Source organism: Eptatretus burgeri, chromosome 12, assembly GCF_056783735.1.
Source record: "Eptatretus burgeri isolate ZD-2024b chromosome 12, Ebu_testis_v1, whole genome shotgun sequence".
Classification (NCBI taxonomy): Eukaryota; Metazoa; Chordata; class Myxini; order Myxiniformes; family Myxinidae; genus Eptatretus; species Eptatretus burgeri.
Genome location: NC_140972.1, coordinates 13,134,884 through 13,156,384, shown reverse-complemented (window position 1 = coordinate 13,156,384; position 21,501 = coordinate 13,134,884). Strand labels below are relative to the sequence as shown.

General features: G+C 46.6%; 1 protein-coding gene across 6 annotated transcripts in view; it reads right to left on the bottom strand.

Moving 5' to 3' along the window:
- The window catches only part of LOC147015119 (uncharacterized), an 81,566-nt gene that overhangs the window by 11,725 nt on the left and 48,340 nt on the right, over positions 1–21,501 (bottom strand). For 4 of the 6 annotated variants that reach the window (XM_085849566.1, XM_085849569.1, XM_085849571.1 and 1 more), the window contains 4 exons: positions 8,404–8,502; positions 6,839–6,937; positions 6,251–6,346; positions 2,605–2,797 (listed from right to left, as the gene is read on the bottom strand). In XM_085849566.1, the coding sequence (XP_085705692.1) occupies positions 2,605–2,797; positions 6,251–6,346; positions 6,839–6,937; positions 8,404–8,502 (487 nt within the window). The other 2 variants (XM_085849567.1, XM_085849570.1) reach the window with 2 other exon arrangements.

Sequence of the window (21,501 nt, the reverse complement as noted above, 5' to 3'; positions counted from 1 at the left end):
ATTTGAAACCACATACTACCTGGAGGTGTTCTAGAGGGTCTATTCTACCACTCTGTCAAGTCAAACCTTTTCTGTAGGGAGTGTTGAACGATTTAATTTTTTCAGGTCCTGGACTAAGAGGCATTGGTGCTTGGTCGGAGCCTCATATAGTTATCACCGGGGACTACAACTACCCAGTTATAGATTGGAGCTGCTGGCATGTGAACGCTTCACCTGACCACCCGATCCAGGAATTCATTGAAGCACTGCAAGATAGCTTTTTATCTCAGCATATAACATTGCCCACCTGACCATCAGGGATGACCACCAACCCACTGACCACCAACAGAGAGAATACAGTGAATTATCTGCATTCTCCAAGTCTTCAGCATATGACCTGGCATTTCTTCAATCCAAAAAGTTCAAACTTTGATTCATCAGACCAGAGTACCTGATTCCATTGTTCAGTCACCCAATCTTGGTGTTACCTTAAAATTTTCAGTCTTTTCACCTTTTTCTGTGGTTTCTTTGCTGTAAGTCTGCCAGGGTGACCTGCTGCAATAAACCTTCTGTGCACGAGGTGTTAATGTTCAGACCTGCTCTCATTTAATTTCAGCTGCTGACTTGATTTCCTTTTAATGCTTAAGCTGAGCAACTTCAAGTGGTTGTCTTGTCTTGGAGAGGTACTTCTGGGTCTTCCTGGTCATTTCTTGTCTTGCACCGAGTGAGTTTCTTTTGGGCGTTGTAAAGTGTACCTCGCACCACTGGAGGAAATCTTCAGCTTTTCTGCAATGTTCTTCATAGTGTTCCTTTCTTCTCGCATAGTTGGATCTTCACACGCTGTTCTGTTGAAAGTTGCTTCCTTGGTGCCACTCTGAACCCACTCAGACTTCCAAGAAAGGGACCAAGCTTATGAAGCTGGTAACTGGCTTAAGATCTGAGGTTCTTGAGTTTTTAAGCCTCTGTCAAACCCGTAAAATAACACCAAGTGGGTTGACTCAGCCTGTCATCCTTTCGAGGTCAGTAAAATGAGTACCAGCTTACTGGGAACAGGGGCCACTGAATCAGTGGTACAGCCCCTCTCCCAAGGATGATGCAGCCACAGGCTGCATATGAAATGCCAATGAAGCTGATGAAAACGAATTTCACATATTCATGAATTTGCAACTTTTATTGTGGTTTCTTGTAATTCACATTGATGTAACTAGTGTTGGTTACTTCAATAATTCATTATTATTTACTGCATAAAAATCCACAAAATGTTTCCTGCATATTTTCTTTGTGGTAAGTGGATATTACTTGCATGTGATAATATAATATGTTTAACAAAAATCAAACTTTTTCAATTTCCTAATTTATTTTTTTACTGCCCCCTCCCACCCCTCCCTCCCACAAAGGAATTTTTGCAGGGTGTATATTAGGAGAAGGTAGCCAAGATGGTAACCTTTTGTTTTTTTTTCCTACAAACTCTTCTTTTACCCTTGAGAGTAATGTCGTAAGATGAGCAGTAAAATTACCTTTAAATCTATGTACAGGTTGTTTGTGCTATTTTTGTTTTTTGAATAATTTGTGATTTGATAGGTCACATGACACCTTCACCGAACTTATCAATCGTTGTAATGTCTTAAAAAAGAAAAGAAAAGCTTAATTTAAATTAAAAAAATCTGACACCTTCTTTGACAATCAGAGCTCACCATCTCATCAATTAGGTCAGAGTTCGGGTTGAAATCCAAACAAATTTGGGCTTTTTATAAAGCATTTTGTATATGGATCTACCCTTGGAGATGGGGACAGGTGTGGGCTCGTGCGTTTATAAGTTATGAATTGTGAGAAAATGACATTTAAAACCCCGAGTAAGGTGTGTCATGGTAGAAAAAACGATTATGTAAAGTTTTGGCCTGATTAACCTTGGAAGCTCAGTGGAGTAGCATCGCAAACAAACAACTTATCATTCACTTTTATATACAGTAGAAGAGAACACCGCTCCAAGCTCTTACAATGAAATTTAATAATTTCATAAATTAAAACGGATTACACAGAAAAGGAGAAACAATGCGATGTCATGCAAAATACAAAAAAAAATTGTTATGCATTTAAATCTAGCAAATACGGCCTGTTCCTCCAAGGCCGAAAAAAGGACCATCACTGAAAAAAAAAAGAATAAAGACCACTGTCACCTATCGCCATGGCTTGAAAACGAACAAACATCTTAGAATACCACTCAGTCATTACAATTATTTAAGCAAAAAGACAAGTAAAGCAAAGGGAAAGGTAGGTTTCATGGTGAATTTCCTTGATATTTTTCTGTCTGCCACGAGTCCCTCCACTTTCCTCCATGCACATGCACCCACCTGTATCCTCCTGCACACCTCTGCCTCTGAATTACCATCCTCGGTCACTATTCCACCGAGATACTCAAATCTGCATCCCTGCCAGATCTTCCCTTCTAAGCTGCCAGATCTTCTTCTCCAGCACATTGTATGCATTGGCAAAAAGTGCGACATGTTATATAAATACGTTTTTTTTTTTTTTTTAGAAATATCTAGTGCAATTTGTTATCAATATTGCTGCTAATGTCCAACAAAGTTTAAGCAATTCCATGTGACTGAACTTTCGTTGGCTTACCGATCCATTGGCACTCGATGGCTTCAATATGCTTCTCTGTGAAACCAAAGTGTAGAGCAAGCCGGTGCCAATCGGTCTGTGACAGCCGTGAATTTGCCAGCTCCCAGAGCAGGTTCCGCAAGTGCTGGGTCTCTGCTGAGTGATCCGGCTTGAAGCTGAGATGCCGGGGCGGATGGTACTCTGCCTCTGTCATCTGTCGGGTTAAAAAAAAAAATTCATCCAATTCAGCGATTATTACAGGACTATGCAAGGAACTGAACAATTACCGTTTCAACGAAAGTAAGTCATTACCATTCTATCAACGGAATAAAATACAGCCAACATGCTGTCTTTAGTGCATGCCAACATCATATTATGACACGCAAACAAGTTTTGCCACAATCCAGTTGCAGCCCTGCAAGGTCAAAGTGTCCAGCTAGATGGGCTCTCGGAAGAGTGCACACTTCCGCCATGCACTGCCTGATTTACGAGAACATATCGGTCCAAATACATTTTCGAAATATCTTGCAATGCATCGTTTTTGGCCCTATCTCTCAATTTAATTTAAAATTTAAATAATTCTCATATCCAGATCCAAATTCCGATCTTCGCCAAAATCGAATCAATTCGTCCTTGTCTCACACCCAACCTGTCCATCAAGTTTTTATCTTGCCAAAACGAAGTTTTTGCAAGATATGTTAGTCAGCTTGTATGTTTTTTTTTATTTTTATTTTTTGTCTGTAATCACGTATAAAAAATTCTGCAGAGCACAGTTATCATTGGAAATTTTTGTAACTTCACATATCAGAGGCAAATAGAGGTCCCTTTCAGCACATAAAATTTTGAAGGTCAAAGGTCAAGGTCACTTTGTTGCAAATCAGGGGAGTCGACGAAACCCTTATTTTTTGAGTAATTTTGATCGGATCGTCTTCAAACTTCATGGGAATATAGTTCATGGTCTGGCGCTCAGCTGATTAATTTTTGGTGGCGATTGACTTTGACCTTCATGATAAGCGCCTGAGGTCAAACATATTTGACCCCGAGGTCAAACATATTTGACCCCAAGGTCAAATTTTCAAGTTTTAGGAACCATATCGTGTAGTTCCTCAAATTGAACAGCTCGATGAGTGCTTTCTAGATATGTCAAGCTTGAGACATTATGACGTCATTTGGTGACGTTATGAGGCAAACGCATGTTTTTCATGGTTACTCTGTAGAACGATTCTCATCGGAATCTCTCGTTGGCAGATATTCCTCAAGGAGTCGCTCCTGGTGGATAGCAGCTCTGTTCACCTCAGTGTGACCTTAAGAAGTCACACGTGGTCACCTTTTGGCAAGATACGGGTCACCCTGCGGGTGACATTGGTTTATTTATTTATTTTTGTCTGAATCCGTCCACAACTTTTTGAGATATCCTGTATGCAGACAGACAGAAAGGGGTGAAAACATAACCTCCTTCACCTTCAGTGGCAGAGGTAACAACAGAGCAGGGAGTGTCATGGTTGGTAAACCAAGGAAGCAATCTTGGAAAACTTTTCAATGGAATAAATTATCATTTTGTGCATGGACAGGAAATGTTGATGCTATTAAATGTGGTTCTTCAAACTTTGAAGTATATTGATTTGTTGATTTCACAAAGAGTGTGAAGCATCTTGGTGAAAGCTGATGCAAATATATTCGAATTCAATATGACTTCTCTGTTTATGATGGAATGGCACCTTGAGACGAAGTATGTGATCAAGAGTCGGCGGTTTTATTGCAAACATTTCAATCTGAGAGACCCACCCAGCAAGAACTGTATTCTTCATAATGTCAAGAAGTTCCAATGAGAAGGCACTGTTCACAATCTTAAGAGGAGGAGGAGGAGGAGATTGGGACCATACTCTGTGCAGAGCGTTGGTGCTGCTTAAGCAGTCTCCTTAGCTATTTGGCACAATCCTGGACAGGTCTCCACTCCTACACAGGATACAATCTTAAGAAATCAGGGATAAAGAAGACTGCACGTTCAGAAGAGAACATTGAGGTGGTGAGACAATTCGTCACTCAAAGTCCAAGGAGATCATCTCGTCGACGCTCACAAGAGCTTGGTCTTTCGCACGCTACTGTCTTTCAGATCCTGAAGCAGGACATGAAACTTTATCCATACAAATTGCAGATCAAACTCTCTCACTCTCACTCTCACTCTCACTCTCACCGACACTGATGAGGTAGCTCAAGTAACCATGTGTCAGTGGTTCATTGAGATGATGGAGATAGATGAGAACTAGATTGACCAGGTGTGGTTTTTCTGATGAAGCCTACTTCCACCAACAGCCAAAACAACTGCTTTCGGGGAAGTCCTGATGTTATGTTTTCCAAAAACCTCTGCACAGTGTGAAATGCATGGCATTGGGTTGCCATGAGCTCTTATGACATCAATGGACACTTTTAGTTTGAAGATGATGATACCATAATCCACGCTGTTGTATCATTGTAAATAAAAGTGTAAAAAAATCTCCCGTCTCTTTTTTATGATGGGTGATCGTTAATTTTGAATCTTGGATACGTTTTTCAAAATAAATCATTAAGATAGTAACGAGACTTTGGAAACACCCTGGAGCTTCTTTCTCGAGAAAAGGGCAGGGTTTCGATTGATTGGTTGAGTGCCATCCTATCTGAAGTGAGACTGGTGACAGCTGGCTATCCCAAAGATCTGCTCCGAATTACCAAGGTGTTAGATGTTGTACCATCTCGGTCTACTTTCTGGAAGTTCGCTTCGGCAACGTGAGCACGTGACTTGTCTCTTGCTTGTTGCTTTATTTTCTTGTGTATGTGCATGTGTACAATTGAGTTAAATTTGCATTCAAAGTCATTTTCACCTTCGTGATACATTTTAACACTTGCTTAGCCGATGATGCTTGAGGCTCGACCATGTTATTATGATTCTTATAATTGTTACCCCCGCCACTCTAGGTGAAGGAGGTTATGTTTTCACTCTTCTCTGTCTGTTTGTAATTGTTTGTGTGCAGGATATTGCAAAAAGTTTGGATGGATTCGGATGAAACTTGGTGGACAGGTTGGGTGTGTCACAAGGACGAATTGATTCGATTTTCATGAAGATCCAAATCTAGATCCGAATGTGAGAATTATTTAATTTTTTTTAAGTGATTCTTCACCATTGAGAGATGGGGACAGAAATGATATAGTACTGTATAGCATGATATTTCAAAACTGCATTGGGCCTGATATGTTCTTGTAGATCAGGCATTACATGGCAGAGGTTAATATTGTTATGATTAATATTGTTATTTTGTAATATTATTATTATGCCATTATCATCTGATAGCGATCGATTAATTTGTGGTTGTAATAAGTTTTACTTGCGGTATGTGTGCAGACCAGCGACAAGTTGCGATCATGTTGGCATTGCGGAAATCAGTTTTTTTAATCTCCTGTTTCTCCCCCACCATGTATAATCTACCATCAAGTTTAAAATAAAAGTGACATGACGTTTTACAGAAGTTCAATGGCATTTTCCCAAAAAAGCGCATCTACAAACAATGAGGGCAAATGTGTTGGTGTTCGAGACTCCAGTTCCACTCTATGGCACATTTCTAAAAAGCAGACACCATAAGCTCTGAAAAGCAATTGGCACTACCTGCAGTATGAAAACATAATAGAACCTTACCTCTTTCCAGGTGAGGTAAAGCTGAGCTTTGATCAGCATGTCCACCATGTGCACCTGGTCAGCACGAACTGCCACTTGCAGTGGGTTCTTGTTTTGCTGCAATTAATAAATGGTAGCTCAGGGTATTCCTATACTTACGGGACTTATCAAAACGCTTCATCTTATTCACCGAATTGGCTACGAACAAACTGAAGTGAAGGAAAAAGAAAATAATCCAAGCTGAATTACAAGGCACGTCACGTTAAAAATTTTTTTTTTTTTAAGCATTGCGTTCATCAGTTTCTGGATAAAGATTTTTCCGAACCATATATCTTTGTCTTTCGACATGTGTTTCATTTGCATTATGATTGCTGTGATGCAGGATGTCATGTAGGATAATTATTTTTATTTAGTCACCATATTGAATTAACATGATGCTGCAAACATGGAAAACAAATACATTCATAAGAAGACAAAAAAAAGAAAGCCAAAAGCAGGTGCGATGACAGCTGTGCAAGACCTTTTGTTTCTTTTTCCTTTAAACATCTTTATTCTTGCAAGTTCTCTATCATGATGTATTTGGCCTTCACTCCCAACATGCTACTTTACCTTATCTTGCACTTTCAAATCACTTCCAGCAACGATAAGCAAGTCTGCGACGTCGATAAATCCCAACTCGGCGGTGATGTGCAATGCCGTCTGTCCCCTCTGGTTTCACAAAAAAACGAAAGAAAGAATAAGACGCACTTTTCAAGACATGCTCACAGATGTTGTAATAGGTTTTGGTTTATAAACTGCAGATTATTAAAAAAAAACAAAAAAACATTGCAAAACCTTCACGAGTATGCACACAAGTCCTAAAAATTGTTTCTTGCTACAACCGCATGTACCCTGTAAATAAACACACTCGATTAAGCTCTTTTTATTTTCCACCCACATGATAAAAGGATAAATTTTTAATCAAAAGATAAGATTTCACAACACTTAAATATTGTCAATCAGCATGCAACTAAAGAGCTCCTGATGTTGCATCACACCTCCCGCTCTCATCCCAAACCGTACAAACATCAAATGGAGAAGAAAAAAAAACTTTTCTAAAGTGACTGTGTGCAGTTTTGGTTTCGTTGCAGAAACCAAACTTAATTTCGCATTGAGGTGCACACAAACAACACAAAAATCACATACATCGATAATAATCTATGTCGATATTGTCTTACTGCGATAATCTATGAGTTTCAGGGGGGGGGGGAGGATAAAGACACCAAGAGGCAAGACGTGAACTCAAAGGTAACTTAAACTCACAAGTAACCAAGGCCACCTCCACACGTAGCTTACTGACTTCTACACTCGCAGCCAATGTGTAGGTCTCAACAGAATCCTTTCGTCTCCTCTCCCTGTTAAGGCTGGAGTCCCACAAGGCAGTGTTCTAGGCCCAGTCCTATTCTTGATCTTCAAAAATGATCTCTGACTCTCTGGAAAAATCCTCTATCCATTTGCTGATGATTCCACCCTCTGCCAAAGCATCTCTCATCCTTCAGACAGGCAGGCAGTAGCCTCTTCTTCCCTCTTCAGACCTTGACAAAATCACAAGCTGGTCAAACACTTGGAATATGTCTTTCATTGCTGATAAATCTTTCTTTGAAAGGACCATCTGCAAGCCCTCCAAGCTACTTTCTGAACAATCCTCGAGGAAGTCGAGTCATTCAAACTCCTGGGTCTCACCATCAGCTGTGATCTTTCTTACAGAAGCCACATTTCTAAGTTGGCGTCCAAAGTCAGCCAGTTACTGAGCACCCTCTGTCATACACAGTCCTTCCTCCCCCCTCCCAGGTTTCTGCAGGGCACACGCAGTCCACCATCAATCCCTTTCTGGTGAAACTCCCAAAATCCAGAATCACTGTGCAGCTGTCACCTCCACTCATTCATTCCTCTTTTTTTCTCACCTGTGCAACGAACTTCCACATTATCCTTCAACCTTGCTGATGGTGTTTCCCTCTTTCTGTACCGTTCCTTTTGTTCTGTTGCGTCCTGATCCGTTCAGTGTTATCGCTCTTCCATGAGTGTCGACTGTATACAAAAACAAAGTTAAACAGTATAACGACTGTTATCGTTGTGCTTTGGTTTCAACACAACTCAAACAAGGACATTAAAAAATGCTGCTTTTCAATACTTACATCATCAACGATACCCATGTTACAGCCCTTCTTCAAGAGAAACCTGGCCATGATTGGCAAATTATTTTCAGCTGCTAAATGCAGACTTGTCTTCTGTTTCTGAGTAACAGAAAAAGGGGGAGGAGGTGTTATAACCACACGTGAAGTTTTGCATCTGCAAACCAGTTACAAGTGAGTGGTTACATTATCACTGAATCATGAACCCTTGCCTGAAGTCAATTCTCATCGATTTTCTACACCTTTTTTCTCCGTCACCGAAGGTGAAGGAGGTTATGTTTTCACCCCTTTCTGTCTGATTGTGTACAGGATGTCTCAAAAATTGTGGACGGATTCGGACGAAACTTGTTGGACAGATTGGGAGTGTGACCACGACGAATTGATTCGATTTAGGTGAAGATCCGGATCCGGATCCGACTATGAGGATTTTTATTGTGATTCTTCACGATTGAGAGATGGGGCTCAAAAACGATATCTCACGATATCTCAAAAATGTATTGGGACCGATATGTTCTCGTGGATCAGGCATTATGGGGCGGAGGTTTGCACTCCACCGAGTGCCCTTCTCGTTCAAAAATGTGAAAATACTGAATTTCCCAACAAACTCCAATATCTCAATATGATTCACATTCAAGTTCCGGAGTCTGAGATGACTGAGAATTATTTTGTTTTTTTTGGTCATTCATAAATATCTACAGTGGCATGCAAAAGTATTCACCCACCAATAATGCGATATATATTGGTTCACGAAAAAATATTTTCACGAAAAATATAAGTGACCACTATATTCGTTATTGTTGTGTCTGTCTGTCTGTCTGTCTGTCTGTCTGTCTGTCTGTCTGTCTGTCTGTCTGTCTGTCTGTCCTGAGCATAGCACCGTGGGTTTTGATCCGATCCTGATGAAATTTTGGTGGGAGGTTTATATCATGATCTAGTTGTGATTTCCTGAAAATGGGCGTGGTGCGCCCATTATGGGCGGAGCCACGCCCAAAAAACGTGTTTTTAGGGGGGTGCTGATTTCAATTTGCATCTTCTCCGAGGGGGTTTGTCGAATCTGACAGGGGTTTCGGTATTTGGTTAGCCCAATGGCACCTACATAGCCCCACTGAGCTCAATTTTTCATTTTCATCCCAAGCTCAAGGTCACAAGATCACGAACTTAGAAAATTGCGATTTTGAGATAAAAAAATTTCTTCTCAGAGGGGTTTGTCGAATCTGGCAGGGGTTTCGGTATTTGGTTAGCCCAATTGCACCTGCATAGCCCCACGGAGCTCGATTTTTCATTTTCGTCCCAAGGTCAAGGTCACAAGGTCACGAACTTAGAAAATTGCGATTTTGACATAAAAATCCATCTTCTCCGAGGGTGTTGTTGAATCTGGCAGGGGTTTCAGTATTTGGTTAGCCCAATGGCACCTGCATAGCCCTACGGAGCTCGATTTTTCATTTTAGTCCCAAGGTCAGAAGGTCAAGGTCACGAACTTAGAAAATTTCGAATTTTGACATAAAAATCATACGACCGCCCAAAATTTGAGAGCTTGGATGACAATATTTTTTATGCATAATCTTGAGGTCATTCCCCACCTAAAGTCTTGAAACCATTTTGCTCTATCTCGAAAACCTTGCCCGTGGCACCCTCTTCAAGTTTGTTTTTACGCTGATTTCATCAAAGTATGGATAATCCGAGGAGAGCGAAATGCCATAAAGCCTATATGACGTTATATTGTTTCTGGAATGTTCCAGAGGAAGTTTTGCACCAAAGGTCATAATCCTTGACCTTTGACCTTTAAAGTTCGCAAAGGTCAAATTTTCAAAGTTGTGGGAATCGAACCGGGTTTTTGACCTTCTTTGACGAACTAACTCCAATAAGCTATAGCACGTATCCTGTTTCCTTATTTTAATGTCCACAACATTGTTTTGTGACCTTTAAAGGTTATGCAAAGGTCAAATTTTTTAAGTTGTTGAACAAATCCGGGTTTTCGACATTTTACAGCTAAAACACCTGTCACTCGTACCACATCATGTTGATCATTTTTATAACTTGGTCAAACATTATCACATTGTCTCATCCTTGACTTCTGAAACAATCTACATCGTCAAATACCGCTCGTGAACCATCGGCGTCTTCAGACTTGTATATATGTATTTTTATGTACAGTATATATATATAAATCATGTATATATATATATATATATATATATATATATATATATATATATATATATATATATATATATATATATATATATATATATATTTATATATACGCTGAATGTATATATATATATAATGTATACATGTGTATATATATATATATCTATATATATATATATCTATATATACATATATATATATATATATATATATATATATATATAATATCTCGATTATAATACCAAGCTTGCACACGAAAAACTTGGCTCGCCGTCACACGATCCCTATGAAGTTGCTGTGGCACTTAGCGGACATGCCGACAATGTTTGGGAAGTCTTGGCGTTCCATAGTACCACTTGCATTTTGCACAATGTGTATTTTTGTCATTCGCCGTGTATGGTCTGTCGTCTGCTACCAGCTATGTTGTACTGCTATCCCGCGCATGTGCACGTGTATCGCTAGTATATATATAATGTATAAAATGTATATATGTATTGTTATAGTTTTCGCCGGCGCGTCGCCACGAGCACGACCACCAGATGGAGCAGTGGAGTCTCCTCGGCTCGATTGCCCGGAATCGCAGTCGTAGCTTCGGGACAACTCAGGAACTCAGGCTCGGGGTGCCATAACGCACCATAAACTGCCAATATTCTGTCCGCGCGGTACAGGGTTAATCGCCGAATCTCGATATACCTAATTATCCATGCAGACAGAAATACCGAGAATTTATACCTCGACGGAACTCGTACGGAAACGAGCTGCTTAGCGAGCCCGTTCCATGTGCGATGCCGAGTGGTTTTAATCGTCAAGTTCCGTCGGCCCGATTTATCCCGTTACCATGGCCCAACTGCCAGCTAATCCCTCACACGCACGACACACCGTCAATGGCAGAAATGGACATGACTAGCTGAGTACATTTAACAAATGGGTATTTATTTATGCACAGGCAATCAATGGGGGGAAAGAGATAAGACACGAGCAAAGCCTACAACCGATGTCTACTCGTTTATATACAGGCACATACTTATATCAGTTCCACTTATAAAAAGACAAGGCGCCACAGACTTTCACACAAAACACAGAAAAGAACAGGGCTCGTGAGCCTTTATTTGTACTCGGAGCCTGGATGACCGAGGGCTCACAAGAGGCCGCGCAGGTTACCTTACCGCCCCTTGTGACGACTCGAAGGTCTTCGGGTCGGTGACCCCTGGTGTCTCTGTTCGGTCCTCACATCGCAAACGTGCCAGTCACTTGAGCGGCTTGAGCAGCTTGGCAAGCAGCTTGGTCTCCCTTGATGGCCCGGCTTCATCGCGGCCCCTTTTGGCGGGCCTAGCCGGCGACGCTTTCGGGGGAGTGAACGGGTCTTTTGCTCTTCCCAAGTTGATGCTCTTATGGACCCGTTCACCACCTCAGCGACGCCTGTCTGACCACCGTCAGCCCGGACCACCAAACTCGCCGTCACTGCTGGCACCTTGCCTGGAGATGCCGGCTCCTGGGATGATCATTGCAGACTGCAGACTGGCTCCTCTGCCATTGCCGTCTCTCCTTCTCTCTCCGGGAATCATCTCTGACTGACTCAAGACTTGCCCCTTTCATAGCGCCAGGCGTCCGCTCCCTGAACCCTCACCCGAGGCCGGGGCTCTGCCCACTGTTCACCTCCGAACCTTCACCCCTCGAACGCCTCGCGGGAAACCCCATTCTCGACGTCAATGGTTGGTGTCGGGGAAGCCCTCTTTTGATCCGATTATGGTAATCAGCTCATGCTATGCTGTTCGGGCACAATGGTGGTGGTGCAGTGGTGGCGTCCCATACTGACGGTTGGTACGGAGGTGGCGTTGCCTGCTGTCGGAGATGATGGCGTTCTCGTCGATGTTTCGAAATATAAGACTGAGAAAGAATAACGGCTACTTCAAAGATTCGCAGCCCGGCACACGAACAATCCCTTTCACACATCGGTGGGGGGTTCTAACCTGAAACACATACTTATCGAAATAACTGATCTTTGGGGAACCTGAATGATGTTCTGTGAATTTCCACAACCGCAACAGTATTGTTGTGGTTGACGAAATTCGCAAACCACCATTCAGGTCCCTTAGGTGAGATATCTCTGTAAGTATATGTGTAGTTAGGCCCAAACCCGTTGTTTAGAGGGAATAAATGTCATTCATGCGGGCTGCGACCCTTTTAGATAGCCGTTTTTCTTTTACTATCTTTATTTTGGACCAGCCGCCATTACTACCACCACCAACCACGTCTCAACAGCCATCACACAACAACCACCAACCGCAACGCCGCTTCACAACAACAGCCACGACCCTTGCCGTCACATCTCGCTCTCGCAACCATCGCATCACCGTCATTCCCGCGCCGCTTGTGGGCACCGATACTGGACTCGTGCAGGGCGCGCACCGAACAGCGGGTGCAGAAACACCAGCCTTTCCGAAGAAATCGGATCAAAAACGACTCACGCCCACTTCTGTTCCGTCCTATCAGCGAGCATGGGGCGATTTGGCCCCGCCTCCAGGTGCGTCGGAGTAATATCGCTATATGCAGATTCATGGATCAAAAAGCATTCACGCCCACTTTTCCTCTGTCCAATGGGGAGCCAGGCAGAGGTAAAGGGTCGAAGGTGAAGGAGCGAAGCCACGGGGGCTATAAAGGGCCGCGTTCGCTCGCCGGTAGTAGAGTTGAGTTGGGAAGTCAGTGAAGAGAAGAGTCGGAGAAAGCAGTTGGACGGAGCTGTGGAGAGTTGGAGAGGTGGCGGCGGCGAAGGCAGTCGAGGGGGCGCTCGTGTCGGAGTCGGGGAGCTGCGGAGAGGGGAGGCCGATAACGCGACCGAGGTCGCGGTGGAGACGCTCGGCGCGGGACCCGAGCCAGCGAGATATCCTCATCCCCCCCGAGCATCAACAACCCCCTCCTGTTTCCCCCCTCGCTGAGATAGTGTGAGAAGGGGGCCCCGTTCCCACCCCATTGCCAGACACTGTCCGCGAGGCCCGCGGAGTCGGGGCGCCACCGCCATTTTGCGGCTCATCACCAGACGGGTAGGCTCGACGCGGTCTCGGCCCCAGGCCCGTCTGCCCCCCTCATCGTGGAGGGTGGTCCCTTTTTCTTTTGCTTTGAGTATATGTGTTGTCGGCGCCGTCTGTGAAGTAAAACTGTTTAAGTGTTGCCGTGTGCTCGGTAGTCGGTGGTAGATCTGCATTGTGTTTCACTTTTACATTTGCTTTTTGTGCATTATTGTGTGTTTCTTCTTCTTTTACATTTGCTTTTGGTGTATAATTGTATATGTGTGCTATCCGTGTGCCATCGCGAAATAAATGTGCTCTATGTTGAACTGTTTCTCCCGTTTCGCTTCGTCTTTTCTCTAATTGAATCTCCATCTTACTTCACGTAAAGGGTTGGTAGTGGGCTAAATACGCCCAATAATTAATCGAACCGTCGAGGCCGACGATAACACCGCTCGGTTATCCCGATAGTACGGAACGGGTCGCTTAAGGTGTCCCGTGTCTGAAGTCGACCTGCGGCGAGGTGCGATCGCCCGGTCTACCCTCCGTGTGGGTACTTAGGTAGGTCAAATTTGGCGAGCAACCCTATCCCACGTGGGGGGCCGATTGGCACGATCGTGGTGAGGCCGAAAGGCCCACCCGTGACTAGTTCCCGGCGTTAGTCCGAGAGGGTCACGACGGGATTGTCCGTCCGGTGGGCGACGTGCCGCGATTCGAGTTACGTGGCCGTCTACACGCCGGCGGGCGCGAATCCGCAACACTGGTGTCAGGAGTGGGATATAAACTCATCGCCCTCCTCGCGGCACTGATATCGGAGAACGGGAAAACGGGCTCTCCTGTCTCCAACTAAATTCACGGGAATCGGTCCAGGGGTGAGAGGAGCGACCCCCGATTCCCTCCAAATTACGAGCGAGCTAAATTAACCCTTTACGAGAAATAAGATGGCGTCTCAAGGCGAGCGGGAGCTGGGGGTATTAGAAATGGATGTAGAATGTGTAGAATCCATGGTCCAGGATGAAAACCCCGTGCAGGAAATGTTGGTTGTGCAGGAACACGAACTCCCCCAACTGAACCCAGAGCCCGAAATAGGTGCGGCGGCGGCCGCGGTGTATGACACCTCCCCTCCCCCTCTCCACCAACCCCCCCCCCCCCGATCCTTGCCGAAACGGCTCACCCAAGCGCACCCGACATGGCCCAGCTATGCGCCATGCTGGCGGCAATGACAGCGAGAATGGATGCGAATACACAACAAATGAACGAAAGGATGGATGCGAATACACAACAAATGAACGAAAAAATGGATGCGAATACACAACAAATGAACGAAAAAATGGATGCGAATACACAACCAATGAACGAAATAAAAAGCATGAACGAAAAGATGGAAACAAACATGAAGGAAGAAATGAAAGAGCTGCGGGGTGAGATGCGGAACATGGGCCGAAGCCTGCAGGCGGGCATGAAGGCAGTAACCGGGGAGCTCAAAATGGCGACTCCACGTGTGGGAGCGAACGAGCTGGGAGGGAGTGCAACGGCTGTCGGGCCCGCGGTGGAGGCGGGTAAGAAAAAAATAATTCGGGGGACGTGTTGGGCGAGGGTCGTGACTGAAAAAGTGACGGTAACCGAGAGGAACAAACTAATTCGGGTGACGGAGACGTGCACGAGGGAGATAACAAGGGAAGAGACGGAAATAATAGTTGAGACAAGGGAGATAAAGGGTGAAGGGGCGACTGAGTTGGCAGAGACCCGGGAGATGGGAACGATAGAGGGAAGACGACACGATGAAGACGGGGTAAGTGACGCACACACACACACGGAGGTAGTGGAGGATAATGGGGGTGAGCTCGCGGACTGGGTGGAGGCCCGGTGCGAGCAGCTGGATGGCCTCCTCCAGGAACGAGGGGAGGGAGTATGCCCCCTTGAGGCGAGTCACGACCAGGTGAGTTCAGTCGTGCTTTGCGAGGTTGAGGGGACGAGTGCTGCGGACGGGTGCACGGAAAGCTTGGGGGGTATAGAGGCCCCGGAGATTCTTGTGGGGACACGAATCCCCAGTGTGGTTGTCCCTGTGTGTGTGGTGCAAGGTGTGAGTGCGTCCCCGTGTGTGGAAGCGACCCCGTGTGTGAGTGGTGTGGTGGCGATTGTGCCGGAGTACGTGCTTCCCAGCACGCCTTGTGTAAAAGGGGCACCGCAAGTGGAAGAGGCCGTGTGTGTGAGTGAAACGGCCAGTATGAATGGAGCACCACGTGTGAGTGGTGTGGTGGCGAGTGTGCCGGAGTGTGTGCTTCCCAGCATGCCGTGTGTGGATGAGGCACCGTGTGTGAGTGTCGCCGTGTGTGTGAGTGAAACGGCCAGTATGAGTGAGGCACCGCGGGCGAGTGCCCCCACGTGTGTGAGTGGTATGGTTTGTGTGAGGGAAATGGCACGAGTGAGTGAAAGGCCGCGAGTGAGTGGAGCCACGTGTGCAAGGGAAATGGCATGCGTAAGTGAACGGCCGAGTGCAAGGGAGACCGTGTGTGTGAGAGAGCAGTATGTGAGGGAGATGGCGGTGGGCATGTGTGAGCATGCAGCCACGTCTCCCGGTGTGAGTTTAATGGTGAGGTGTGTTAGCGTTATAACACGCAGGTGTGCGTGGGTTGAATGGCGACGACGAAGGCGACAGAAGAAAGGAAGCCGAGTTGCGGCTGTAGCTGTTTCGGGGACCGTGCCGGGTTCACCCAGCAGTGAGCACGAGGTCCGTGCTGTGCAACGCACGAGGCCCCCACGTGCTCGCTTGCGAGAGTGAAGTCCCGGTCCGGAAACGCCAGCGGTGGATTTGCCGATCCCGCGGACGGACAAAGTTTAGGCAGGATTTTGGATTTGGACCGGACGGGTTCTCCACGCGATCGTGTGTGTTAAGCTCCAACGGGCAAAGCACATGTGTTCGCGTGGGGAACCCCTCGAGACGTGGGGCTTGTGTTTTTTTATGCGCACGGTGACGTCATGGCTGCACGCAGGGTTGGAATCCGGCAGGAGGGGTATCCCTGCCGGATGGTACCGTCCAAGGAGGGACGAGGTACACGTGCAGCTGCATGACGTCACGGGCAGGTGCAAAGTGCGCGAGCTGTGAGTTGCCGCGCTGGTGCTGCGCATGTGAAAAAAAAAAAGAAAAAAAAAAGCAAGCCTCACTTTCGGTTGCACAGGATTCCTGGGCAAGGGGTGGAAGACCCCCTTACCAGGGCACAGGATGGAAACTGGTTAGGGGGAAGGGTTAGCTTAGCTAGACCGGCTCCATGGGGCAGGGGTAAGTCCTCATGGGGCCCGTGGAATGGATTAGTTAGAGGGATTAGTTGCCAGATTTAGGTTGGGAAATTGATTAATGGGATTATTTGGAGACAGTGACAGACTTGTGGATGTGTCGAGTTGACGTAGTTTAGCTACGTAGTGTTAAAAGGAACGTGCTGTAGTTTAAGGGACAACGTGGGAGCACGAGTTAGGGGATGCAGATAGAAGGATGGCAGAGTTCAGCGGTGAGTGTGTTGAAGAGTTGGTGAGTGAAGTGGAAGCATGTGCTTGGTGAGTGAGTGAGGCCAGCGGGTCTGTGTGAGTGGAGCGAATGGCGAATGCATGGTGCGATGAGTGATTGGGGGGAGGAGTGACTCCCGCCCAAGGGACCCCGGGGTCAGTGTAGAGTGAGTTAGCTGGGTTAGTCAAATTAACAAAAATGGAGGTCGTTTTGCTGTTGGTGGGAGTGTAGGCTCGAAACCCATTTGGAGGGGTGCAGGAGCCCTGTTGACGGGCTGGGAGCGTGGCTGCGAAAGGTGAGTATCGCTGAGTGGGTACCCCGGGCACCAGGCTAGTCGGCCGCGGTAGGCCAAGGGCCCATGGGGGGCCGGGATAGCGTAGTGGGCACGGGTGCGTCTGCTTGGTGCGGAGGCCCGGGGCGCCATTAGCCGCGTGGGCAGTGTTGTGGGCACGGGTGACCCTCGGAACGGGGCCCGGGAAGCCAGCCTGCCACGTGTGCGTTTCAGGGGAGGTGCCATGGGGGGGCACTCCCTGGTGTTTAGGGAGCTGGTAGGCTCGGAGGCAGTGTAGTGCCCGGGGGGTGCCATAGCGGGAGATTCGGCAGAGGGTCGTGCCTGCCAAAGGGAGCCACGTGTCCCAGCCATGAGACCGTGTGAGGGCACGGAGAGAAAATTGGGGGGCGAGGCCCGAAATTGTGAGGACACCAACGCAGGCGACGGGAATCTGGGTTTATAGAACCAATAGTTTAAGCGAGAGGCGCTTGTTGAAAGCCCCGGGGTAGTTTAACAGTTAAATGGTTAGGGTAGATAGGAAGTGTACCCCTCCGCACCATCCATCCCCTCACTCTCGTTGTGGGCCGCTGGACCCAATTTGTGTTATAGATCGCTGAAGTCTGGGGAGGCCATTCTGAGGCTTCGTTGGGCCTCGACAAAGGACGCTAGCTCGTCCTTATTCCCCTCCGGGAAGGGAACGTCGGGGTTGGGAGTAGGCTCGGTGACAGGATAGGTTAGCCGAACAAAGACGATAAAGGGGGTTAGGGGACGATTTATAGTGGGGAAGTAAAAATAAAAAAATAAGTTGGGGCTAAATTGGGGTTTGGAAAAATTAAGGGAGTGGGTATGGACAGTGACAGGCAAAGGCGATAGGTTGGGAGGGAGACCGTAGGGTAGGTCCGAGCCCGCCTTCCGAGTGGCCAGCACCACCGCACTCCCTCCACCAACCTCCACTGAACGGCGAAGGCTGGCCAGCTTCATCGGCAGCTGTTGTTTTGCTGCAAGGCCTGTGCCGGCTGGATCGGCTGCAGCTGCTGTGCTGCAAGGCCTGTACCGGCCGGATCGTCTGCAGCTGTTTTCTGAAAGGCCTGTGCCATCGGCTGGCCGTGTTTTGCTTCAAGGCCTGTGCCGGCCACTTCATCTGCTGGCTGTGTTGCTGCAAGGCCTGTGCCGGCTCACTTCATCTGCCGGCTGGCTGTTTTTCTTCAAGGCCTGTGTCGGCCAGTTCGTCTGCCGGCTGTGTTTGCCTGCAGCGGCCTTCTTCTGCGGGCTGTGTTTGCCTGCTACCTTTGCCATGCCATGCCCACTGCCCCTGTTCACCAGCCCCGTTCAATTTTTGCTTTGCCCCCCCTGTTCATTGCCATGTGCGCCAGGATCAGAAAGCAACAGTTTGCAAGCTGCAAGAACTGCCCTGTTGGCAGCTACAACACGGGCCTGCAGTGGCGGCCCGTGCACCGTGTTTGTGTTCATCCATCCATTCGTTGTGTTCATTGCGTGTGCCACTTGAGCTGGCACGGAGACTGCGTTTGTGCAGCCCATGCACCGTTGTGGTTCACTGCGTTCAGTTCAAAAGGGAAGGCCTTGGACTGCGTGTGAGCAGCCGGCCACGTTCCCTGTCACCTGCATTTTTTGAGCCAGAGACTGCATGCGAGCAGCCTGGCTCCCTGCTAACTGCTTTCTTTTTGCAGAGTTCTTTGATCCTGGGCCATGGTTTAGTGTAAAATTTGTAAGTTAAGGTTAAGATGTACTGTACATATGAGTGCGCTCCCGGAATGTCTGTCTTAGCGCCGGCAATTTTATTTAAGTCGTCCGTGTGAGTGAGTTTGTTTAGGTAGTTACTCAGCCCTCAGGTTATTTATTTTGGGGACACGAATACCATGAATGTCACACTCAGGGATCCGTAGGTAAAATGTACTAGGGGAAAACTACACATGATGGCACACGAAAATTTGACGACTCGGGACGAGTCTGTAAAAAGGGGAGGGGGTGGTGTTGTGGTTGACGAAATTCGCAAACCACCATTCAGGTCCCGTAGGTGAGATATCTCTGTAAGTATATGTGTAGTTAGGCCCAAACCCGTTGTTTAGAGGGAATAAATGTCATTCATGCGGGCTGCGACCCTTTTAGATAGCCGTTTTTCTTTTACTATCTTTATTTTGGACCAGCCGCCATTACTATCACCACCAACCACGTCTCAACAGCCATCACACAACAACCACCAACCGCAACGCCGCTTCACAACAACAGCCACGACCCTTGCCGTCACATCTCGCTCTCGCAACCATCGCATCACCGTCATTCCCGCGCCGCTTGTGGGCACCGATACTGGACTCGTGCAGGGCGCGCACCGAACAGCGGGTGCAGAAACACCAGCCTTTCCGAAGAAATCGGATCAAAAACGACTCACGCCCACTTCTGTTCCGTCCTATCAGCGAGCATGGGGCGATTTGGCCCCGCCTCCAGGTGCGTCGGAGTAATATCGCTATATGCAGATTCATGGATCAAAAAGCATTCACGCCCACTTTTCCTCTGTCCAATGGGGAGCCAGCCAGAGGTAAAGGGTCGAAGGTGAAGGAGCGAAGCCACGGGGGCTATAAAGGGCCGCGTTCGCTCGCCGGCAGTAGAGTTGAGTTGGGAAGTCAGTGAAGAGAAGAGTCGGAGAAAGCAGTTGGACGGAGGTGTGGAGAGTTGGAGAGGTGGCGGCGGCGAAGGCAGTCGAGGGGGCGCTCGTGTCGGAGTCGGTGAGCTGCAGAGAGGGGAGGCCGATAACGCGACCGAGGTCGCGGTGGAGACGCTCGTCGTGGGACCCGAGCCAGCGAGATATCCTCATCCCCCCCGAGCATCAACAACCCCCTCCTGTTTCCCCCCGCACTGAGATAGTGCGAGAAGGGGGCCCCGTTCCCACCCCATTGCCAGACACTGTCCGCGAGGCCCGCGGAGTCGGGGCGCCACCGCCATTTTGCGGATCATCACCAGACGGGTGGGCTCGACGCGGTCTCGGCCCCAGGCCCGTCTGCCCCCCTCATCGTGGAGGGTGGTCCCTTTTTCTTTTGCTTTGAGTATATGTGTTGTCGGCGCCGTCTGTGCAGTAAAACTGTTTAAGTGTTGCCGTGTGCTCGGTAGTCGGTGGTAGATCTGCATTGTGTTTCACTTTTACATTTGCTTTTTGTGCATTATTGTGTGTTTCTTCTTCTTTTACATTTGCTTTTGGTGTATAATTGTATATGTGTGCTATCCGTGTGCCATCGCGAAATAAATGTGCTCTATGTTGAACTGTTTCTCCCGTTTCGCTTCGTCTTTTCTCTAATTGAATCTCCATCTTACTTCACGTAAAGGGTTGGTAGTGGGCTAAATACGCCCAATAATTAATCGAACCGTCGAGGCCCACGATAACACCGCTCGGTTATCCCGATAGTACGGAACGGGTCGCTTAAAGTGGCCCGTGTCCGAAGTCGACCTGCGGCGAGGTGCGATCGCCCGGTCTACCCTCCGTGTGGGTACTTAGGTAGGTCGAATTTGGCGAGCAACCCTATCCCACGCGGGGGGCCGATTGGCACGATCGTGGTGAGGCCGAAAGGCCCACCCGTGACTAGTTCCCGGCGTTAGTCCGAGAGGGCTAACGTTAGTTAGTTAGTCCGAGGGCTACACATATATATATATATATATATATATATATATATATATATATATATATATATATATATATATATATATATGTGTGTATATATATATATATATATATATATATATATATATATATATATATATATATATGTGTATATATATGTATATGTATATAAATATATGTACATATGCAGATAAATATATATATATATATATATATATATATATATATATATATATATATATATATATATATATATATATATATATATATATATATATATATATATATATATGAAAATCGATATATAATATTATATGTATATGTATATGTTTATAAATATACGTGTATATGTATGTAGTGTTACGGCTGTGGAAATTCGCATTACACCATAAAGGGCCCTCAGGTAAGATATCTCCATAGGTACATGTGTAGTTAGCCCAAACCCATTGTATAGAGGGAATTTATGTGATCCATCCAGGCTGCGATGCTTTGAGTTAGCCATTTTTCTGTTCTATCTTTTAGTTCAAACAAACAGCATCTCAAC